This window comes from Falco cherrug, chromosome 12 (genome assembly GCF_023634085.1).
Source record: "Falco cherrug isolate bFalChe1 chromosome 12, bFalChe1.pri, whole genome shotgun sequence".
Taxonomy (NCBI): domain Eukaryota; kingdom Metazoa; phylum Chordata; class Aves; order Falconiformes; family Falconidae; genus Falco; species Falco cherrug.
Window position 1 is genome coordinate 30,071,209 of NC_073708.1, and position 21,109 is coordinate 30,092,317.

General features: G+C 49.1%; 1 protein-coding gene across 1 annotated transcript in view; it reads right to left on the reverse strand.

The window, feature by feature from the left end:
• Positions 1 to 6,878: 6,878 nt before the first annotated feature.
• Positions 6,879 to 21,109, reverse strand: part of PLPP3 (phospholipid phosphatase 3) — a 46,078-nt gene continuing 31,847 nt past the window's right edge. Inside the window, exons 5-6 of the mRNA XM_055724890.1 lie at positions 13,719 to 13,895; positions 6,879 to 8,715 (exon numbers count right to left, since the gene is read on the reverse strand). Coding sequence (XP_055580865.1) covers positions 8,590 to 8,715; positions 13,719 to 13,895 — 303 coding nt within the window. The 3' untranslated portion in view covers positions 6,879 to 8,589. The remainder of the gene's footprint in view (positions 8,716 to 13,718; positions 13,896 to 21,109) is intronic.

Sequence of the window (21,109 nt, forward strand, 5' to 3'; positions counted from 1 at the left end):
ACAGCAGCTGTTGCATGGATGTGAACCACCCCAAAATGTCTCCCCTTCCCCATTACAGCGGTGAGTGCAGAGGCAAGTGAAGCTCAGTCCATGCAATTTTTTTCCCCTTTCTGTACTCAAGCAAAAATAGCCGCCTATAAATACAGCCAAATTGGGAGAAAACGTCCTGAGGCAAACTGGAAGCTCATTGTAAGTCCTGTGCTGGCAATGTTTGTGTTAGGTTTCCATTAAAGCACAATGTGTATTTTGGGAGGTTGGCTACAGGCAGCCTGTTCTCTACCGAACCCTCTGGCTCCTTGCAGAGGTGCCAGCCTGTCAAAGGCTGTACCGCTATGTGCTAATATCTTCTCCCAGAGAGGTCTGACGGGTGGTTCATTAGCTTAAGCACTAAGCCCTGCTGCCTCCTACTTATTTGTATGAGGACCTGCTCTGCAAGAAAGCTGCTTTCCATGCCCTTTCCTCTGAACAGTTAATCCACCTGCTGGGTGCCTAGTCTGGCCCACTTCCACGGGGAACTGCTCCCTTCATTGCAAGATAAGACATGCGTGGCTTAATGCCTCCAGTAAGCTTGCCTTCTTTATTCAAATCTTCCTGCAAGAGCTTATAAAGGCAATTGCCTTCCTATTTCCAGTGCCAGTTCAGACAAGGAGCGAGCACACACTTATTTGAATATTTTGTCCTTAATAAATAAGGCTGAAGATATAACCCTCTGCTTAGTATCCCTCCCCTTACCCCTCCGGCCTATTTAGCATACCGTGGGTGGAAAGTCTCCTGCAGTCTTTTGTTCAGCTCACGTTCGCTGCTGTCTGTGCAGGTATCCGTTATCAACCCAGTGTGCTGCTGTTTGCTTCAGCAAGGTCAAATCTGCATTTGGCTTTGCTCTGGCTTTACTGGTATGGCAGCTGCTGTGCAAGAACTTAGCACAGAGGCAACTTCTAGTTCCTTTGGAGCTCTTTTGGAAAGCTGAAACGTTTATAGGTGGTTCTGCTGTGTGAATGTTAAGGTGTATGTCAATCCATGACAAAATCATCTTTCCGAGACATCTTAACCTTCCAGCTTCGCATCACCCCCAAGAGCCGTCTCCAAACCTCTAAGACTTTTGCCATCTGTCCCTAGCTCATGGTAGCCCAGGTCACCTACGTAACAGCATCACACCACATTTGTACCAAGTATAAAGTGACTTATCCCCCACTCCACCGAGCAGGGAAATGCTGCCCACCCATCAGCGTTGCTTGAAGAAATGCATCTTACACGTGGGTATGGAAGTCATTAACGTTCATTTTGCAAAGAGGCCTCTCCTGAAGCTATGGACAACCCCATGAGAGAGGGTTATCTGTTTCTCAGAAGTACCCCGAGGTCTAGCAGATAAGATGCCTGACTGAAGAAGGCATGAAGGAGGGCGAATGCTATCAAGCTGCTATTCTCCTGGGGCCTGGAAGGTGGAAGGGTTAAGACCTGATAAGGAGTCTCTGCTCTTGGAGAACATCAGATTAAATCTGACCTACAAGCAGAAGGTGCTCCTTATCTAATTGCTTGTACAAAGCAAAATTGGTCCCCAGCTAGACCCTTCCCCGCCGGTTTTGTGCTAACTTGCAGCCTTCCTTATGTTCTTGTTGGGGAAGCAAAACCTGAGCAGAAACTGAGCAAGCTTTAAACTTAGAAGCATGAAGTATGAGGTAACCCCATGAAAAGCTAACCAGGGGATTCAGCTATGGGAAAACAGCATGGTTTAATAAGAAAAAGCTTGCTTTTTTTTTTTTTTTTTTTTATAAATTAAAGCGAAGGGATATGGGGCATGGGAACACAGAAGCAGTTAGTAACGAAAAACAAGGGAAGTATTAACCACATATTTTTAAGAGTAAGGCCAATGAGCCGGTGGGACAGCTGGCCAAGGGATGTGGTAAATCCGGTATGATTTGGCACCTTGACATCAAGCCTGGATGTCTTTCTGAAGGACTTGCAGTACCATAGCCTGGGCTACAAGGCTAAACATAAGAGCTGTTGGATGATTTCTGAGCACGGGACGGAGCATCCTGCTGGCCTTGGCATTGATTAATTTGCTTATAATTTTTGTGTTTGTGACTCTTAGAAACAGGTGAGTTGGAAGTGCCGGGTCTAACCAGCCCAGGCTCGCCCAGGGGACACTGAGGCTGGCTCTGCAAAGGGAATCACCTCTCTTGAATTTAGTGTTTTCTCAGCTGCAATCGTCTCCTCGTTTACAAGCAAAACTTTCATAGACTTTTTCTAGTTTTTATTGTTTTCCCATGGAAAGAAATACTTTGTAAAGAAAAAAATCAAAGCAAACCCCACTTTTCTTTTTAAACAAAAGCTTCAATGGGTTTCTTTCCCCCGCGCCCCCTAAGCCTTGGTAGCTATTCTTCCTTTAATTTAAGCAAGGCTTATATCAGTTATACTTGTGCTTACTTGACTTGAGGTAAACAGAACTAATCCTGCTTAAAACTGAACTAAGAATATCTACAGTTAAATGAAATGGATTAAAATTTTACCTCATATTAAACATTAACAACTTTTCTTGTTCAGACAAGCCCTGAGAGGCTGGAGCAGTGTTATTAATTTGCCTTCAACATCACTAAAATTTCTTTGAAAATAAGCAAATCATGCACTTGTGCAGAAGGCAGGTCCCTTTGAAATGATGGTGCTCACGGGAGATCTGGCTCCCTTCCTTCTTTGGATAAAAGAAGGGTTTATTTTTTTCTTTTAAATTTTATTTTATTTCTTTATTTTATTTTTTAGATTTTGTTTTATTTAATGTCTGAGTTCCTTATTAAAACAGCACGGTTCTTCCTGTTCCATTCATGATGTTTCTCCAGAGGAAAGATCAGCCTAGCACGAATTAAATGCTCCTTTATTTAATTTATATCTCAGGCTGACCTTGGCTAGCATGCACTCACACCACACACCTGGAAATGGAGATGTCAAAGCATGGCTGGAAAGCCAAGCTTTTCACACCAGTTCCTGTACAAACTAAGTGATGGCTTCGTTTCACCTCATTCATTTTTCAGGTGGGAAAGAGAAGTCACAAAATTTCAACTTCTGGTATGATTTTAATCACTCCAAAGACTTCAGGAGCAGGCTGAATTCCTCTCAGTTCCCATTTCTCCTGTTCACAGATGTGCAGGTACAGGTATTTTGGTGTTTTGGTGGTTCTTTTTCTCAGCTTTCCGCTGACACGTGGAAACTCTGAAAGGTGTTTTTCTCAAATAATAGCCCATTGTTCCTGCTGGTTATGAACCCTTAGCGTAGACTGAGATCAAACCCTGTAGAGTTCATGCCTTTAAACACCGCCGATGCTGCTGCCTTTGCCACCAGCACTGAGTTAGCTGGCAGCCTCGCGTGTCCCAAAACACAGGGCTGAGAGTCACCTGATGAGAGGGGAAGGGGGAGAAAAAAAAAAAGTGCCAAGATGGTTATTTTCTGTGTTAAAGGCAAAAATTAAATGCTACATGAAGCTGCGCCACTATATATTAAAAGCAGCGTTGCCTGCGAGCTACCGCCGCGGTGGCAGTTGGCGGCTCTTGAGCTGGGCAGGAACTCGCAGAACGAGACTTTCTAAGGAAACATGGAGATTTTCCCGGTGAGTTCGCTCCCTTCTAGCTACAGATAGGATGGGGTGGGGATTCGTTGCAACCAGTCTGATCACTACTACCCAAACACATACATAGGTGTAGTCTGTGCCCCGAGGAAATTATAACTCAAGACAAGCTAACGCAGGCACTCCCGCGCCGGCTGGTGCCAGTGGGGGTGGCGTGCAAAGGTGATAATTGAAAGTTGTTGGGTTTTGGGGTTTGTTTGTGTGTGTTTTCCATCCCCCCCTCCCCGGCTGAGTCAACAAGAGGTTGTTTTCTACCTCCTGCTTCCTTTGGTGAAGGCGACAGCTTCTGTTCAGCTTTGATGTAGCTTGGTAAGACGAGCAGTTGGCCATGGGGGTTGTGCCAGGACCATCACCTGGCACCCAGGGAACGAGGGTAGGGAAGTCTGGAGGAGCCGGGCAGTAGCTCGTGTCTGTGGGCAGGTATACGGACCATGTTTACAGAAGCCAGGAGGCAAGTGATTCACTCCATTCATAAAATCTGAACCTCTGATCTGGTCTCCAGAGGTAAAGATAAACACGAGGTAGGACTGGCTTGCCTTTTGGGAGGAGAATGGTGGATGAACACAGAGGGTGTGTCGAGAGAAAGGGGAGATGAGGGGGGAGAAATGCAGCTGATGCAGGATACTGGCTCCAGGGGTGGCCCTGCTGCACCCCAGCCATGGACGTGGGCTTAACACCAGCCCTCCGGTGCTGCGGGACCTCAGCCTGAGATGTCCTTTGGGTCCACGGCTGACCGCTAGCTTTATCTTTACAAGCAGCTGGATGAAAACTTTGGACACCCAAAACAAGACAGGCTCAGAGCATGAGAAAAACAGGTCTGTGCTTGCAGGATGAATCTCCTCCCTCACCCTCCCTTGATTGAGAACCTCATATCCAAAAATCATTGAGCAGAAGTACAACAGCTCCAGCCTCTGAAGGCTGCCAAACATTCTTGCTGAGTGAAGCTGTTTAGGTACACCGAAACATGGCCGAACCCGGGGCTTGCGTAAACCTTTCTTACCCTGGAACAAAAGACCTGCTCCCATGGTAGTCAGGTGCATGCACAAATCCCTGCCTGCAAAAACATGTTGGACCAGTCTCTGCAAAAAAGGACAGGTTTGACCAGAACATCCCCTTGTGCAGAAAGGATCTGCCAACCAGGCCCAAGCATCAAAGGCAGACGGCTGCGCTGGGTGTTCCATAGCCTCCGATTAGCATCGGCATGAGCAGAGCCCAGATTTTGCAGCACTAAAGGCCACAACCAGCACCCAGCCTCTGGCTCCAGCAACACGTCTTGTTTGCATGAAAGCATCTGAGTTTGCTCCTCCGTCTCCCTTGCCGGGATAGCTGCAGAGAGCTGCAGTGTGCAGGGCAGCATGCAAACCACCAGCTCCAAAACCTCCCGGCTGTTCAGCATCCCTGCTGATGCGCGTTTGCATGAAGGACCAAGCATCACAGCAGCGTGAGGTGCAAGCTCCATCTGCACACGCAGACACTGCTGGGAGACCACCCCAGAAGCAGTTGCCTTGGGATCCTAATGCTTGTATGGGTTTGGGTTTGGGTTTTTTTTCCATTTCACCCATTTCTCTTTCACTTCCTTCCTGCCCAGCAGGAAGCGATGGTGATAGATAAGCTCCGATCACCGTGCTCACGGCTTGCGGTACCTACGCCTCCGCTCCTTTGGCTTTCACTTCTCTTTGGGGTTTCATAGAAAGGCTCATTTAATACCAGTGCTCATTCCTTCTGTAGCACCTAAACATGTATTCTACGCTTGGCTAACCCAGGAAGGTCTCTCCAGACCATGCCACCACATATTGCCTTCTCCCATCCATGCCTCCCGCAGTTATCACTCCCCTTTACCTGTTTCCCAAGCGGTTGGCAGGGGTGAGCCCCAGCACCCCAGCGGGCACTGGCCGCCGTGCAAGGCTGCCTGTACCTTGCCGGCCCCAGGGCGCCGATGGCATTGGGCAGCACCGCGGAGGCAGACGGGAAGAGGAGGAGGAAACAGCCACCACTCAGCCAGAAATAGGACTTGGCACCGCTGATGCTTAGCCCCGCTCTGTAACGTTCAAGCCTGTCGTCTTCCACAGATTTATCCGTGGCCTTTTCTCCCTCTCCTCAACCTGACCCGCACATCCTGAGCAGGGTCCCACGGCCCTGCAGCCACCGTCTCTGCCCTGGCTCTTATCACCTCCTGTGCTGTTTCCCCTCTGACACTTCTCCAAGCCCTCCTCTTTCACCCAGACATCTGTATTCCTGTTTTCTTCCAAGAAGCTGGGGGTTAAGATGCAAGTAAACACTTTTCTTGGCCGAGCGCTGGCCAGCCCTGCACGTGAAGGGGTCCATGGGGCCAGCGCGGTCAGCTGTGCAGGGACTCCTCCTCCCGCCCGCGCCCGCGCCACCAGCCTAGAGCCAGGCAGCACATTGCAGAGATAACCAGGGATTAAGGGCCCATCCTCACGGCCACTGCCCTCCAGCTAAAGTCTCACCTCTACAACACAACCCCCAAACACTTATGAATCACACGTGGCACCACGAAAACTCCCTTTGCATTTAGGACAGGTGCGGGTTTACGAAGTTTTTCCACGCTTAATAAAATATTGCTACTAATTAGGATAATAATAGCAAGTGCTAGCTGAGTTCTGCTTGCTTAATTTCCACCTGCTATTTATTTGCAGTTTGATGTGGTATTCGCTTCCTGTCATGCATTCTTGCAAATTATTTCTCTGCCGTGTTATCTTGCCGATGCGGTTCACCCAAGGAGTGGCTGAAACACAGCTCTGACCGTGTGTCACCACCGAAAAGTTCATTTTCTTCTGTAGGAGGAAGAAAAAATAATAACAATTAAAAAAAAAAAATCAAGACTGCTGTGCCTGTATGCTGGGCACATCTATATAGCTGAGCATATGTTGTTATGGGGTGGGCTTTTTTTTCTCCTTCTTTTCCCCTTCCACCCACATCTTTGTAACCCAGTGAGCTGCAAGATTTTTGCCCTCAAACCCAGTACAGGTGCCCTCAGTGAAAGGGGATTTGCTCAAAGACCGGGCACAGCCAAGGGCAGTTCAATGCAAACCCACGAGTGTCCCCATAACACCCTCCCTAGCCAGGAGCCGGTGGGACCTTCTCGCATACCCATCGATAGCAGCATCGGGTCCGTTTTATCCAGATGTCCTCACCTACCGCCAAACCCCAAAGGGGCACCCCCAGTCATCCCCTGGGGCAAGGGCCCCATTTCCCTGGCAGAGGAAGGTCAACCCAAAGGCAGAAAGCGCCTCGCACCGGGGTGTTTAGTTGTGTTATGAGCTTTTATTTAAAAAGCACATTTATACAGCAATAATTTCGCAGATACAAACTTCAATTTTGTATTCTACAAAAGTCTTTGAATATTCTTCTCTTTACAAAATGGAACATTACAAAAATACAGACAATTTAATATGTTTTTTTTTTATACAAATGTCTCTAATTGTAGTTATTTTCATTAAAATATTACTACCACAGAACTACAATATTTTAGTCGACTATAAAAAAATTAATTCAATGCTTTTTTAAGCAGCAAAATGTAAATAACACAGGTCAGGACACAGTTTATAGTCATAGTGGATATATCTAAAATTGTTTCAGAAATAATATTTTACATAGTTAATTTTTAAGGTTTTATACATTATTTATATAATATTTATATATATAAAAAAATCATAGCTTGCTATAGTTGAAATGATAGGACGGATTCTGTAAGAAGGATGTGCAAATGGCCATTCTGCATGCTTTGCGGGATCCCTTTGCAAACGTGCTTTGTGAAAGGGCTGCAAACCAAGAACCTGTGGTTTCCGGGCAAAAAAAAATAAAAATAATTAAAAAAACCAATAAATCACACTCAATATAGGCACGACTGATCTACCACCGGTGTCACCGAGCGGAGCACAGGACCTGGTACCTGCCATGGCGCACACCGGGGTGCCCAAGGGCGGAGGGGGTGGGGGGATGCACAGACTGACTGACACCCAGGCTGGGACGTGCCGCCCAGCAGCCCGTCCCGAAACTGCAGAATAAAAGTTTCCCCAGGACTCAGCCCCGAGGTCGTAGTGCGAACAAGTCTTCGGCAGAGCTGCCACTACCCACTTGCAAACTGCCAGCTCCCGTGGGTGTGCAGGAAACCTGCTGTGATTTTTTTTTTTTTTTTGGGGGGGGGGGGATATGGCTGGGAAGCAGAGGATGCTCTTTTTGTGAAGGGCCATTTGTGGGTGCTGCGCATGCCCAAGAGCTCAGGCAGGACAAGCCCTTGCCAGGGAGCAAACTGAGAGGAAGAAATGTGGCTTCTCTGCGTAGAGGATGGAGTTATTCAGCCTCACTGCACGTCTCGAGACTGCTCGTTAAAGGCATGTAGTGTGAACAGAGACCCTTTGGAGATCTTTGACCGGGCAAGCTTCTTCTAAACTAAGTCACAGTATGGAATAGAGGAGGCAAAAATAAACTAGTATCAAAAAGAGAAAAAAAGCAACTCTTACAAACCAATCCCAGATCTTGACTCAGTGCTGTTTCTCGTATATAGTGCTACACAATTTAGTCGTGAGTTGTTGTTCTTTCTCGCAGGCATTGGAAATCTTCATAGTAACAAAACCCTAAGATGGCCAGCTTTCCGAAAATCGTGTTCATTAGGCTATGAACAATTTGGCGTTCACTACAACATGAACACTCAAACCAATTGCACATCCAGAACTCCGGCACCTCTCCTTGTTTGTTCGGCTTTTGTATTTTTTTTTTTTCCCCTTTCTCATTGTCGCTTTTGACTTAGTTGACCACCACCCCTTTCATCCAAATGTCGTAAGTTGAAAAGACCACAGAGTAAGACTTTACTGGTCGGGCAAGAAAGTCTCTCCCTACATTCTACTGTCTGATGAGATTTGAGAGCAGCAGGTAGTTGCTGTCAGCAGTCATTTTTTGAAAAAAAAAAATATTAAAAAAATAAAAATACAACACCCATCCAATTTCTCAAAGGTCTACACCATGTTGTGATGGTTATTCCGCTCAATGATGTCCACAGGTGAAAGGATCTCCTTCCGGATGGGCGGTGGAGGCAGGCAAGTCTTTGTCTTGGGCTTGAAGAGATCTGAGACGTAAAACACCTGTAGGAATAAGTGGAGAAGTGAAACTTAGCTATATTGGGTGATGCTTCATTCAAAAACCTGGTTTACAACATACACGGTATCTTTAAGCTGCAAAAATAGCACTTTTTATGCTATTAAATGCCTGCCTGTAACACTGATAGCTTTGAAATCCCTGGGAATTCTGCAAATATGGGAGGAGGCTCAGACCTCAGGGAACACAGCGTAAAATCATGACAGAACAATTTCATTTCTCGCTGCGTCATCACCGAGCGCAATACCCAAACCTCTGCTGAGCGGGTTGAAAAGCCAGGAAACAGATACATGGCCCACACTCCGACGAAATAACAAAGGTCTCCAAAGGGCTGGCCTGACTCACGGCGAGTGGCTTTAGGGATGGAGTTGGCGTGAAACAATTCATTCAGCCAGACATCAGGCAGGCAATTAAAAGCTTTCAAAGCAAAGCTGTGCTAAAAGTTATCAGCTATGAGTCAACGGTGAGAGATGCTCTCTCCTCATGCCTCACCAAGGCACCGGTACAGAGCTGGGGTCCAGTCCTAGAAGCCAAAGCCTACGGAGAGGAGGAACTATTCCTGACTACTTCTTCCTAAATATCCCGTGATGTAACCCCTCTCCCGGATGTGAAAAAGCCAGTGCTTGGCAATTTCGGGAGGTAGCAACACAATAAGAAACAAAGTGCTGGGAGGAAACTTCCACATCCTCCCTTGGCAGTCGCTGCACAAAGCTTATCGGTCCTCCAGGACCGGGGCACTTTCTCCCTTGCCAAAGCTCAGCCCTGAGACAGAAGGGAAAAGAATCAGACAGCACGGATCCTCTGGATGGGGCAAAAACTGGTGAGCACTCATTGTTTTGTTAGCTGGCACCAAAGCCCCCAACTTCGGTCCTGCCGCCGGCTGCCTCTGCCAGCTCAGATTTGCTGGGTCATCTCGGGTAATTCAGGCCGAGCTGTGGATCTGCTGAGCCGAAACCCAAGGAGGAGCAGCACGTGGTTGTTGGAATGAGCAGCGCATTTGAGTTGTCTCCCACAGTCCTCAAACACAACATATTTAAGCAACCAGATAAAACGGGGAAAAAAATAAGTCCGAGGTGCTCAAAGAAATAATATTGGATTAGCACATCCAGGCTGGAGGGAGTAAACATTTTCCCCACCTGCATCTCTACATTCTCTAGCTACCCAGGGCCCTAGGCAGCAGGTCTAGTCATCCTTGGAAACAACTTCTGCAAGTCCCTGTCGGCACAGCAGGTAAGGGGCTGAGCCGAACAGACAGCAAACCTGCCCGAGGTGGCAATTCCCTCCTCCGGCTGTAACCAGGGATGCAGGCAGGAAGCCGAGCTGTTGTTACTCGGCGTTTATTGCTTTGTGGAAAAGCAGGGAAGGAGCTGACATATAAACCACCCCTTTTCTCAGCGTATGTGCTGGTGTTTGGCTGCCTAGCTGTATAACAGAGCTGATAAAGTTGTTTACAGGGCATCCAAGTGGAAGCGTTTGTACTTTTGGTTAAATAACAGGACCCAGCTGATCCCGCCAAGGATCACAAGCTGGAGTCTGGCCTCTTTGCTGCAGCATCGCAGTGTAAAAGCACATTGAGCTGCCCTGGCAACGGTTTTCTTTTGGGTCTTTAATAACTGTAAAATCCCCGTTCGGCTGGCTCGGTGCATTTCTGATGCCATCTTGCTCGCTTGTCCACCTCAGAGAGCTGGATTCAATCAAGAAGATGTCCGATTCCTGCACCAGGATAGCCGTGACCAATCCACTTCTGGGAGGAGATTGCCGAGTGCAAGAAGCATACGAGGATTACGCCGAGTCTGGTCCTTATTTTGGACAGGAATGAGTTATGGTGGAGTGTCATCCCGGGTATTTCAGTTTTTACTGTGCTGCTTGCTGCTTTTCAGGGTTTAATTCAGAGGCTGGGTAAGAGGTTTCATTTCTCTTTAAACTGTACTGCACTTTAACATGGCTGGAGGTTATACAAACACTTATAGGAATCATGAAACATGATCTTTGGGGGTTAAAACAGTGTGTTAAATCCTCCTAATGCTTGAACTGTTTAACACAAAAAAGGACTAATAAACGTGCAAAGTTTTTCACTTGGATTAGCTCCATTTCCTGTAGAAGGTGCTCTCCACCCATAAAGAAAACTTGATGGCAGAAGACTGAGCGTGTATTATACAAAGGGATCCCAGTATCTTATACTGCCCCTTAACAATTCCTACTCCTTTTCATTATATTGAAGAAATCTTTACTCACATCCAGAGAAATCTTTACTCGCATCCAGAGAGGTTAAAACCAACTCATCTAAGCTAACCAGAGCAATGCCAGGAGCCTGTCCTTCCGACATCTCCCCTTTCTCCCTCCAGCAGATGATGAGACCAACTACACGACACATAGCAGGCTGCCTACAACGCGCATAAAAACTCTTTCCATTTAAGAAATCCTCATCATATTTCACCCTGGATCCAAGTATGAATGTTTCATCAGCTGGAAACGCTTGACACTAATGTCTTCTGCTTGTTATTTCAGGCACTGAAGGACAAACGTGTCTGCTGCAGCACAACCTGGATTTAAGCTCTGGCAGCCCTCGGAGATGAAACCCACAGTTGGTTTCTACTGAAAATTACAGTCTGATAACTATGGTATTTTAACGGCCCTTGACTATTATCAGAGTGGACTCTTGAAGGCTGTGCTGGGGGAAGGAGTGTCTGGGAGCACCCTGGGGAGGGTTGGAGATGGTGAGTCTCCAGGTCCCTCCCTCTGCTTCACAGCATCCCGTGCACGAGAGCTGGACCCCAGAGCTGGGCAAGCACCCCAGGACATATCAGTAAATGTAGCAAAAAAGCTGCTAAACTATGCATTCAATCAAACTTTAGGGAGTCTCGGGGTGACTCTACCTCTTGTCCCTTGCCGCCATCTCCCAAAAGGGAGGAAATCGCCTCCCAGGCAATGGCTCACGCCAGCAAAGCCAGGTTCAGGAGAAGAACATATTGATGGATCTTTGCAGGCTGATGAAACGGGGTGAAGGTTGGGTTTAAAACCTGCCCCGAGTCCTGAGCTGCTGCCTGAGATGTCCCCAGCCACCAAGCCATGCCTGCAAAGGGTCTGGAGACAAGTGTCCCCTCCACCAGCCAGCTGGGAGGAGCGGCGCAGGTCGCCCCAGGCTTGCAGGCAAAGCCCAGCCTGCCTGTGAAACTGCAGGCAGCTGCTTCCTATGTCGGTTTACCTCAACACAGGAAAACCAGCCCAACGCTGCTGCAGCCTCCCCTTCCCAGCACAGCTTCCAGCTGCCGGAGGGCTGGGAGGGGATGGCCAGCCCTGCCGCTCGCCCTGGCCAGGAAGCATCCAGACGCCCATCCCAAGCATCCGGAGAGCTATTGTCTTTCTGAAACCACTGCTGGGATCCAGGGGTTGATTGTCTGGTCCCTGCTCCCTCTACATATTGCCACTATCCCATCTCTCAAGCAGAAAGGCGCAAGGAGAGGTAAATATCCCGTCATCAAACCGCCCGGTGATGCACACTTGGTGTCTCAACAAACCCACACGATGCAAATTCAGGCACTTGGACTGAGACGAGCTGCTCCATCACTCCCCGTGTGGCCCAGAGCCTTTCCTCCTCAGGGCTGCCAGCACAGCCATCACCATGCTGCAGCTGACTGCCAGACTAGGAAAAACTACCAGGAGTTGGAGAAACAGCCCGGTAATACTGGAATGAAGGACACAGGACCTGTAAAGCTGTTGCTGGAAGCAGGAGTTACAGCAGCATGCGTCTGTGCACACACACAGGGTTCTCTAGCTTCTCCCTTCTAAATTTGCCAGCATCGCGTGGGACATTGGCATCAAGCAACAGCAAAAGCCAACAGCCACTGCTCAGAGAGTTAATAATACTTCATAAAAACTTCCCAACAACGGCATTTTTGTTTTGGCTTTGGAATATTATCAATTAGTGGAAAGTACATAAATAACCTATTTTCTCTCCTTGCAAAATACAACATTAGCAAACTTAATTCCTTGCCTCCAGGGCTGCTTTATTTTTAGATCAGGTAAAAAAAAAACCAACCCCGAAACCAAAAACAACCCAAGTGGTGAGCTGTTAAAAATCTTGTTTTCAGGATTTTGTACAGGCACTGGAATAACCATAACCACCAGCCCCTTTGTTTCTATGCGAGGCAGCCACCCGTCCCAGTACCCCCCACCCTGCCTACTTTAAACATCTACATGTGTCACTTCGAGTTAGGGGGCTGCACAATCAGGTCAATCTTTGGAAAGCAAATTGGATGAGAACAAGCCCAGCAGCTGAAGACAAGCAGGCATGGCTTTTGTTTGCAATTTTCTCACAAGCCCTTTCGCTACCTTAAAAGCCCACCACCAAAGGAGCCTCCCCTCACTGGGCAGACACCAGCTCCCGCTCCCAGGGGACAGCTTTTAGCTGGATTGTGCAGGGAAGAGCTGTAATCCCAGCCACCCCCGACTCCCTGCTTGGGTCCTGGCAGAAAGCCTTGCAAACGAGCCGGTGCTCGTTACAGGGAGCAGCTGGAGAAGCAAATGCCGCTGGCCGAGAGGGAAATACTCTCCTGCGTCTGAATGCCTTTTCAGTGCCCCGAGCTGCCCAGGAGCCTCCAGGAGCTCAAGGCTGATGGGGAAAAACCTCTAAATGTTGCATTTTTTTCTGAATATCCAGTTTGTTTGGCGGGGGAGAAGAGGAAGTGCTTCCCCCCTCCAAAACGGTAGCGGCATTTGCTCATGGGGAGGGGGAAGCGCCAGCGGGTGCCCCCTCCTTGGCCGAGTGGCCACCAGATCACCCACCGCCAGGCTGGTAGGATGCCCCGCTCCTGAGCCGCACTCCACCTGCAGAGGAGGTTCACACAGGGGTGACACCAGACAAGCCTCCTGCCACATCCCTGGCTGTCACGGGGGGGTTACGCAAGCTGGGCTGGGGAGGTGCCCCCTACTGCCCCAGGACCCCCCCAGCATCCCCACTGCCACTCCTTGCACGGTTTGCTGTACTCACCACGCAGTAAGCCACCAGGGCTCCCTGGGCAAAGCCCGCCAGCACGTCGGTGGGGTGATGCTTGTGGTCCGACACGCGGGACAGGCCGGTGTAAAATGCCATCATGATGAGGGTGAACTGGAGGAGGGGACGGAGCAGGCGGGCTCCCTTCCACGTGAATCTGGCCTGCAGATAAAACTGTGGGGAAAAGAGGAAAACAAAAATGTTGCATTAATTTGAGGGCAGCAAAGGAGAAGCCGTGCCCAAAATGTGCACACATGGCAGCAACCGCCCTGTGGGGCTGGCCCTGGGGCACCTGCGCCCCTGTGGCTCAAGGAGGGGGAACTGCCAAAGAAGAAGGATGCTCTTTGCAAAAGTGTGGTCTCCGTCATGCGAAGGGGAGTGGAACTGGAGCAATTTTAAGCCATGGAGGGGATGCAGAGGTGGATGGGCGCAGCACTTCCTTGGTGAGCCAGGGTCAGGGGCTTGGGACCCCCTGCATCCCAGCTCACCCCACAGCCCTGCTTCAGCCTCCACACAACATCCCATCGGGCCAAGTAAGGAAATGCCTCTCCACTGCTATTCAGTGTGTAACAGAAGCAAGGTCCCAAACGTGCGGGCACGCAGGACCCAGGGCATCTCTCGGAGGAAACCCAGGAAACAACGCAGCACGGCTCACCTCCAGCCCCAGCCCCAAGGGTTTCCAGACACAGTCACAGCCACTTATGATGTGGATGCAAAACGCACTCCTCCAACATCGCCACCGTGGTTCCCAGCCCGAGCCCCAGGGTTTGCAGGGGCGTCGGGAGCAGCCACGTGGTGCAAGAAGTCACTCCTGCCCAGCGAGGGGAAAGCAAGGTCCTGGCTCAACCCAAAAAGACGAAGCTGAGGCGACGCCAAATGGACATTGTCCCCCCACCATGACTATCTCGGGCTCCTTTCCGTTCCGGCCGGCGGGCACGGCTGGTTCCTGTGGGAAACGGGAAGCCGGGCGGGAAGAGAGGACAGGAAAACGGCAACGCGCTGCCCACAGATGAGCGGAGCTGGGCCCAGCGCCGGGAGGAAGGCTGCGGGGAGGGAGGGACGCTGCAGCGACTTTCGGCCTCGGGGAGCACAGAGGCATTCGATGGCTCAAGGACTGTAAAAGTGCCTGGGAAATGCTCCTGCAGCTCAGACCTGCTGCCCGTGGGCTCTGCCGCAGCAGGTATGTTCTGCTTGCTCCTAAACGAAGCCCTGGGAGCCAGACCCAGCGTGCTTCCTGGGACTCTGCAACATCAGAGGGCTGGAAAGGGGTTTAATACCCATTTATGATCCCTTTTACACACCCGGAGCAGTTTACACTGCCTTGATATGAAAGGGAATGAAGCTCTTGCTGGGTTCCCTGAAACCACAAATAACTTAATGACACCATTTACCTATAAAATCAGAATTAATTGGAAAGCTGATAAGGGGGAAGTATCATTTTGGCCAATTTAGTATGTTTGGCTGTTGCATAAACATTATATTTACCCTTTTTTGGAAAGAACACACACTGGGCTCTTTAAAGGAAATGAAACGTCGTGTCTCTTGAATGGAGCAGATGCTCCAAATTATCCAAATTGTCAGCCAATTAACATGGAAGAGAGTAGTACCAAAACAGCTCGGTGCTGGCTAACACACATTATGATTCTGGGGAATATATCTGCAAACCAGCCCGAGTCTGGGAGCGGAGCCACATCACACGCCCCACACCATGCAAACTTGCACATGCAACGCTCCGGGGTGAGTTACAGCAAACCCGCGCCAATACAGCCCAGCAAATGGACTGCTTGGCTGGTCCTCTAGCTTGTGATGGTAATTTCTATGTTCAGGAGAAAGATGAGTCATTAATCAACATATTAAAATTAGGAGGCATATTCTGCCCAGAAAGAACTAAAAAAAAACCCCAAAAACTCCCACCATCAACGATGAGCTGCTTTCCCTCCAGGTAAAATGCAGCCACCTCCGAGCAGGAAAGTTGGAGCTGTGAAATAGCACAGCCCCATCCTGCACAGTCCCTTGCAGTGATTTAACAGCAGGCACTTCAGCCTGCAAGCAAATATCTATGCGGTTCATTAGCAGGCAGCTGCATTTTCAGTTTGCAGCGCTTAGGCTGGCTGAATTTTCATTGCCATGGTATTTAGAGTACCCAGTGATCTGATGCTGAGAATAAACCGTGCAGGCAGGATTCTCCTGGGAAGCATTCAGGGAAGGCGGTGACAGAGAGAGCTGGGGGCCCTGATATCTTTAAATACAAATTCTTAGCGCAGAGACAATGCCCCTTGGAAAAACAGCATTTGTGGAGAGCAGCACTTTTCAAGCACACAAAAAAAATATCCTTCCATTTCCATGGGTTTGGGTCAGGACTATTTCCATTTTCAAGAGTCTCAGCCCAGCCCAGGTGACGGTGTAAAACTCAGGTGCCAGTATGCTGTTGCAGAGCAAAATTCGCTCCAAGTATTGTATCTTATAAACTATAACCCTTAGGTTCTACCAGGAAGACTTGAAACCTAGCACCTTCCCTTAGTCTTGAGGCTCTATCACACCAAACCCCTCAAGAAAGAAATCTGCTGCTGGATAATCTGACATTTGTCCCTTTTACACAGGCTTGACTTCTCCTCAAATCATTGCATTCAACAAGCTTGGACTAAATAGGTCAACTACAGGTGAGGATGCAAAGTATAAATTAAAAATTAGCAATAAAAACCTACCACAAGTTTGAACACGCAGTAAAGCAGACACTTCTGGGGCTGAAGTGATTAAAAAATACACTTGTTTTTATACTGACCCACTCCTTCCAAAGCACAGCTCTGAACTGTGTGCCTAGTGTACACGCTTCAGCCCTGGAGAAGGTGTGCAAAGGCAGCGCGGCACCCTGCGGGGTGTGCTGGGTGCCACCCTGGTCCCCAGCACCCAACTTACACTCAAAGATACATCTACGCATCTTTGAGGAGCAAAACCCACCCCAGTAGATGCACCTCAGACACCACACTACCGGCATGAGGATCTCGACTGAGCTCCTCCTCTTACTGCTGCAACAAAAAGTCTTGGGAAAATTGCTGTTTAAGTTTCCCGTTTATAAGGGGAGGAAAGGAGAAAAAAAAAAAAAAAAAAAAAACCAAAAAACAGGATAACAACACCTCTCGTATTCCACAGGCGTACTATGAGCATGCAGGACATCAGCAACTGTGTTCAAACACCAGGGTGCTGACGGTCCCCTCAGTACTTCAGAGGTGAAAGCCTCGGGGTGCTCCAAACTTTGCCTCTGCCCTCAATATGAAAGAAAAACCTAGTTAATAAGAGGTCAAACAGCGAAAGGGGAGCTTGGGGGCTGACAGGATCAGAATTTCCCTAAAACAGGAATCAGTGCTATTACAAAGAAACAGGAAGTTCCTGGCAATTTATCTGAAAACCTGCTTTTGAAGGGATTTTGGTGGCTTTGTTGTTTTTTTTAAACATGGGAGTAAATCTGAAGTGCTGCCTGCTAAGGACTGCCAGATTTTGATGGGAATATGGGGCTGGATGGCGCCCTTCCCAGGAGGAGATGGAGGAGCACTACCACAGCTGGGGTTATCTCCACCACAGACCATCCCAGGGCAGAATAAGTCAGGAGGAGCATCAACCAGAGCAGGGGTGGATGAAATGAAATGGGATTGCACAGAGCAAGAGTTATTTGGAGCTCCCATCCACTGTCTCCTGGCAGAGGCTGAGTTACCACAAAGCAGATGGCTTGAAGGACGTCACATCGCTCCTTTGCTTCCAGGGGACTTCCACAGTGCTGGTGCGGGCAACTGGTGGCCGCATGCAACCCCTGAGCAAAACCATCAAGGAGGAGCTGCCAGGGGACACAGGCTAAAAGCATCACCTCCAGCCTCCCGGAGCTTTCTGTCACCCAGAAATCCTGCCCTGTTCACAGTCTCCTCACCACAAGGCTGAACTCCATCAACCACGTCCCTTAGCCACACTGAAGGTTTCCTTCTGGGAAACGGCCAGTCTTGTTCCTGGCTGCCCGACCTGAAGCTGCCTCTGCAAACAGAACGGTACCCAAAGCGGTATGGGGCCAAAACCTCGCAAACCCAAACCCACCCCACCGTAACGCACTGCCTTGGCTGGGCAAAGCCAGTTGGAGGAAGGGAAACTGCAGAATTCAGCTTTTAGCACCAAGCTAGCCAGAAGACAAGGACAGGAGAAGAGCAGAGACCTCCCAGCAGGGAAGGCACACTCTTTGCCTCTTTGCTGAGCGTACAGCATCCTCCTGCTCCCTCTAGAATACTCCCATCAGCTTAGCAACGCATTTCACACCTTGGCCCTGGCCTCTGATATAATTCCAGCTTATTCCAGCTTACTTAGGTCACTGCTAAGCTTGACTTCAAGTTCACAACCACCATGGAGTTGCCTTCGCAGGCAGGTGATAGCTCAGCAGCATCACAGCACCGGGACCTTCTCCACCCTTCAGCAAGAAACCCCGGTGAGAAGCCTCACGCTCACTCCAATACACAACACCGGCACCATCTCTAATTTTTCATATAAATCAGTAGAATACACTAAACCACACCTGATCTGAAGTCTTCCGCCTCACCCACTAACGCGCGTTAAATGCGTAAGCCACCCTGTTTTGCTCTCATTTTACCTGGAATCAGCCAACATTGCTGAGGGATATTCATTTAGCTTTTCTGATATTAAGGTAGCTGTTCTGCAACCTCTGTGTGGTTGGCTGCGACTTCAGGCAACTTCAGGCTGCAAAAACAGTCAGTCTTACGGTCTGAGGTGCTCGAGGGGAGCGGGAAGCATCCCTCGCACCCCGCAAAGCCTCCCCACACCAGCGAGACACAGCCCGGAGGCACGGGTCGGGTCCGGAGGGCTGCAGGGAATAGGCTGTTACATACCTCCTCTTTCCTCAGCCTGCTAAAAATATGTATTACAGGCTTGCTCAGCCAAGGAGTAACAAAGCAAGGAAAATTAAGACAAAGAGGATTACCCAAGCGTAATTTCCCCTTTTAATTTTTTTATACAAAGGCCTGATGTTAATTGAGTATTCTTGGTGACAAGAAGGCTGCGAGAAACTTAGCCCCAGAGTCTCAGTGTTTAGAACTAAATCCCAGGAGATTTTACTGTGTTGCAAGCACCTTTCCCTGGGACTTTTCCCCCAGAGCCCTCCTGGGCTTGGCATCTATCCACATTTTCCTACCGGGAGCCCGTGGCCAGACTGATTCTCCTTGATGGATACCACAGGGCACTGCTGCTGCGCCAGGCGATGGGGAAGCCACCGTCACCCATCCACTGGCCACCAAACACCTGGGCAAATCCAGCCCCATGGCTCAGGCAAAGCCCTGTGGGATGCGTGGGAATCCAGTTATCTTTTAATAGACCAAGTAAAGCTTTTTGGCACCCATCTCCATCAGGTGAGGCAAACTTGAAAACATTATAATTCAGAATGGGCCTTAAGCATGAAGCCAGGGAATGCCAGGAAAGGCAGGAAGTGACTTATCCTGGAAATATGAAGTATTGTTCAATAGGGGATGCACTCAGGATGCGGCTGATCAGCCAAGCCTCTGCAGCACACGCTCAGCCCCCAAAATATCCCCACTCTGCAAAGGCTCCCGGCAAACTCCTGGTATCCAAAGCACCAGCAGCAAAGCCCTGACTTCCCAGGAACTGAAGAACAACTGTTTTGTTTCGGTTGAGATGATTCCCTGATTAAATTCATCAAACCCACCTCCTGCAGGCTTCAGCATGGTGGATGCCACATTTCTAACCAGGCTTTCAAAACCCCACTCATTCATTGAGGTGGGCAAGACAGCCGGGTTTATTTTGCACTAAATAAAATCCCTCTGGGTTATTGTAACATCTCATTTTGGTTTTTTAAACGTCATCTTTGGATATTATCAGCCTCTCCAGCATGACAGATTTTCTGCCTCCCATTTTCTGTGAGATTTCTCGTTCAGGCTCCAGCCGCTGTCGGGGAGCTGGAGTGATGTAGAGCAGGGTGCTCGTGGGCAAGTTAGAATCATAATCATTTAGGTTGGAAAAGACCCTTAAGATCACCATTTCCTCACCTCCGATACATGCTGTGTCACATTGTCTTGTCTCAAATTGACTTTTTCTCCCTTTAATTTATGGCCAAACAGTTGGTGCAATTTTTCCCCTGACATTTTAAGGCACAAGGCAACCAAACAGCTGGTCAGACAGAGCCTGCTACCAACGTTATCCCAGTTTTGGGACAAGGAAAAAAAAAAAAAAAAAAAAAGAATTCTTAAGGGACTGTGTGTCCAAACCCCTCCATGCTGCTGTCCCAGAGCAGAGGGTCAAGGGGCAGAGGCTGCTGAGCACCGACAGCTCGAGTGCTCCCATATGGGGACAGGGAAGGGCAGCAAAGAGATGAGAGGCAGCATTCTGCTCCGGAGCATTCTGCAGGAGCTAAACACTACTTCTGAAGTCTTCTGCGAAGTTAAAAGAAAATCAAGGAGCAGGCACAGGTGCAAAGCAGTGCTGGAAAATGAGCCACGTGGGTTTTCCACGCATCCCATGGAAATGTTGCATGCACGCTGCAGTTTTGGGGTCTCCAGTGCACCCCTTGCCACCAGGCCCCCCAGGCACTGGCATTCCCGTTTGTTTCTCGCCTGCTCTGTAACTGCTGGATTTTCAGAAAAAGCACAGAAAAAAACCCAACTAGTGAAGCACCACGGCCTGCCTGGTACCCTGCGGACATAGGGTCAAACCATGGTGACTTTGGGCACATGCTGCTGAAGCGAGCGGGGTGGAAATGTGGGCAGGGGGTGAGTGCTTGTCCAGCCACGCACAGCCCCCCGGGTCCTCCCCCCCACCCTGAAGGATGCTGCAGGGCATGATCGCGTGCAAAAGGGAAAGCACTGGACTCAACTTGCAAAAAGGCCAAGGAGCAGCATCTCCTAAAAAATAAATCCTGGAGGGACAACCCAATTCTTGGAGAGAAACCACCACTGACTTAATAGAGACTGGCAGTCCTCGCTGTTTCTGGATGCCAGACTCAGAAGCATCTTGGTGCTGACTTATCTGACTGGCCACAGACCCCCTCGGAAATAAATAAATGCCAGTGTGAGCAATGGTTTCCAAACTCAGCTCGGAAAGTTTTGTGACGGCAGTGATGGAGGCCTGAGCCTCCTGCAAAGCATCACCAGGGCAGCTCTGCACTGTAACACAGCTGGGAGGAAACGGCCAAAACGCTTACTGAAGAAATTCAGATGTTTTCCAAGAACAAAATAAAGTAAGGGGGAAAGCGAGAAAACAATTTAATACACCGCCCCCAACAGCCTAGTAAGCTTAGTAATTCAATTACAGAAAATGCTCACAGGGAGGGGGAATCCAGGGCTGAAAAGGCAGGAGGGAGCAGCGGTCACTTATCTTTTGAGAGGGTA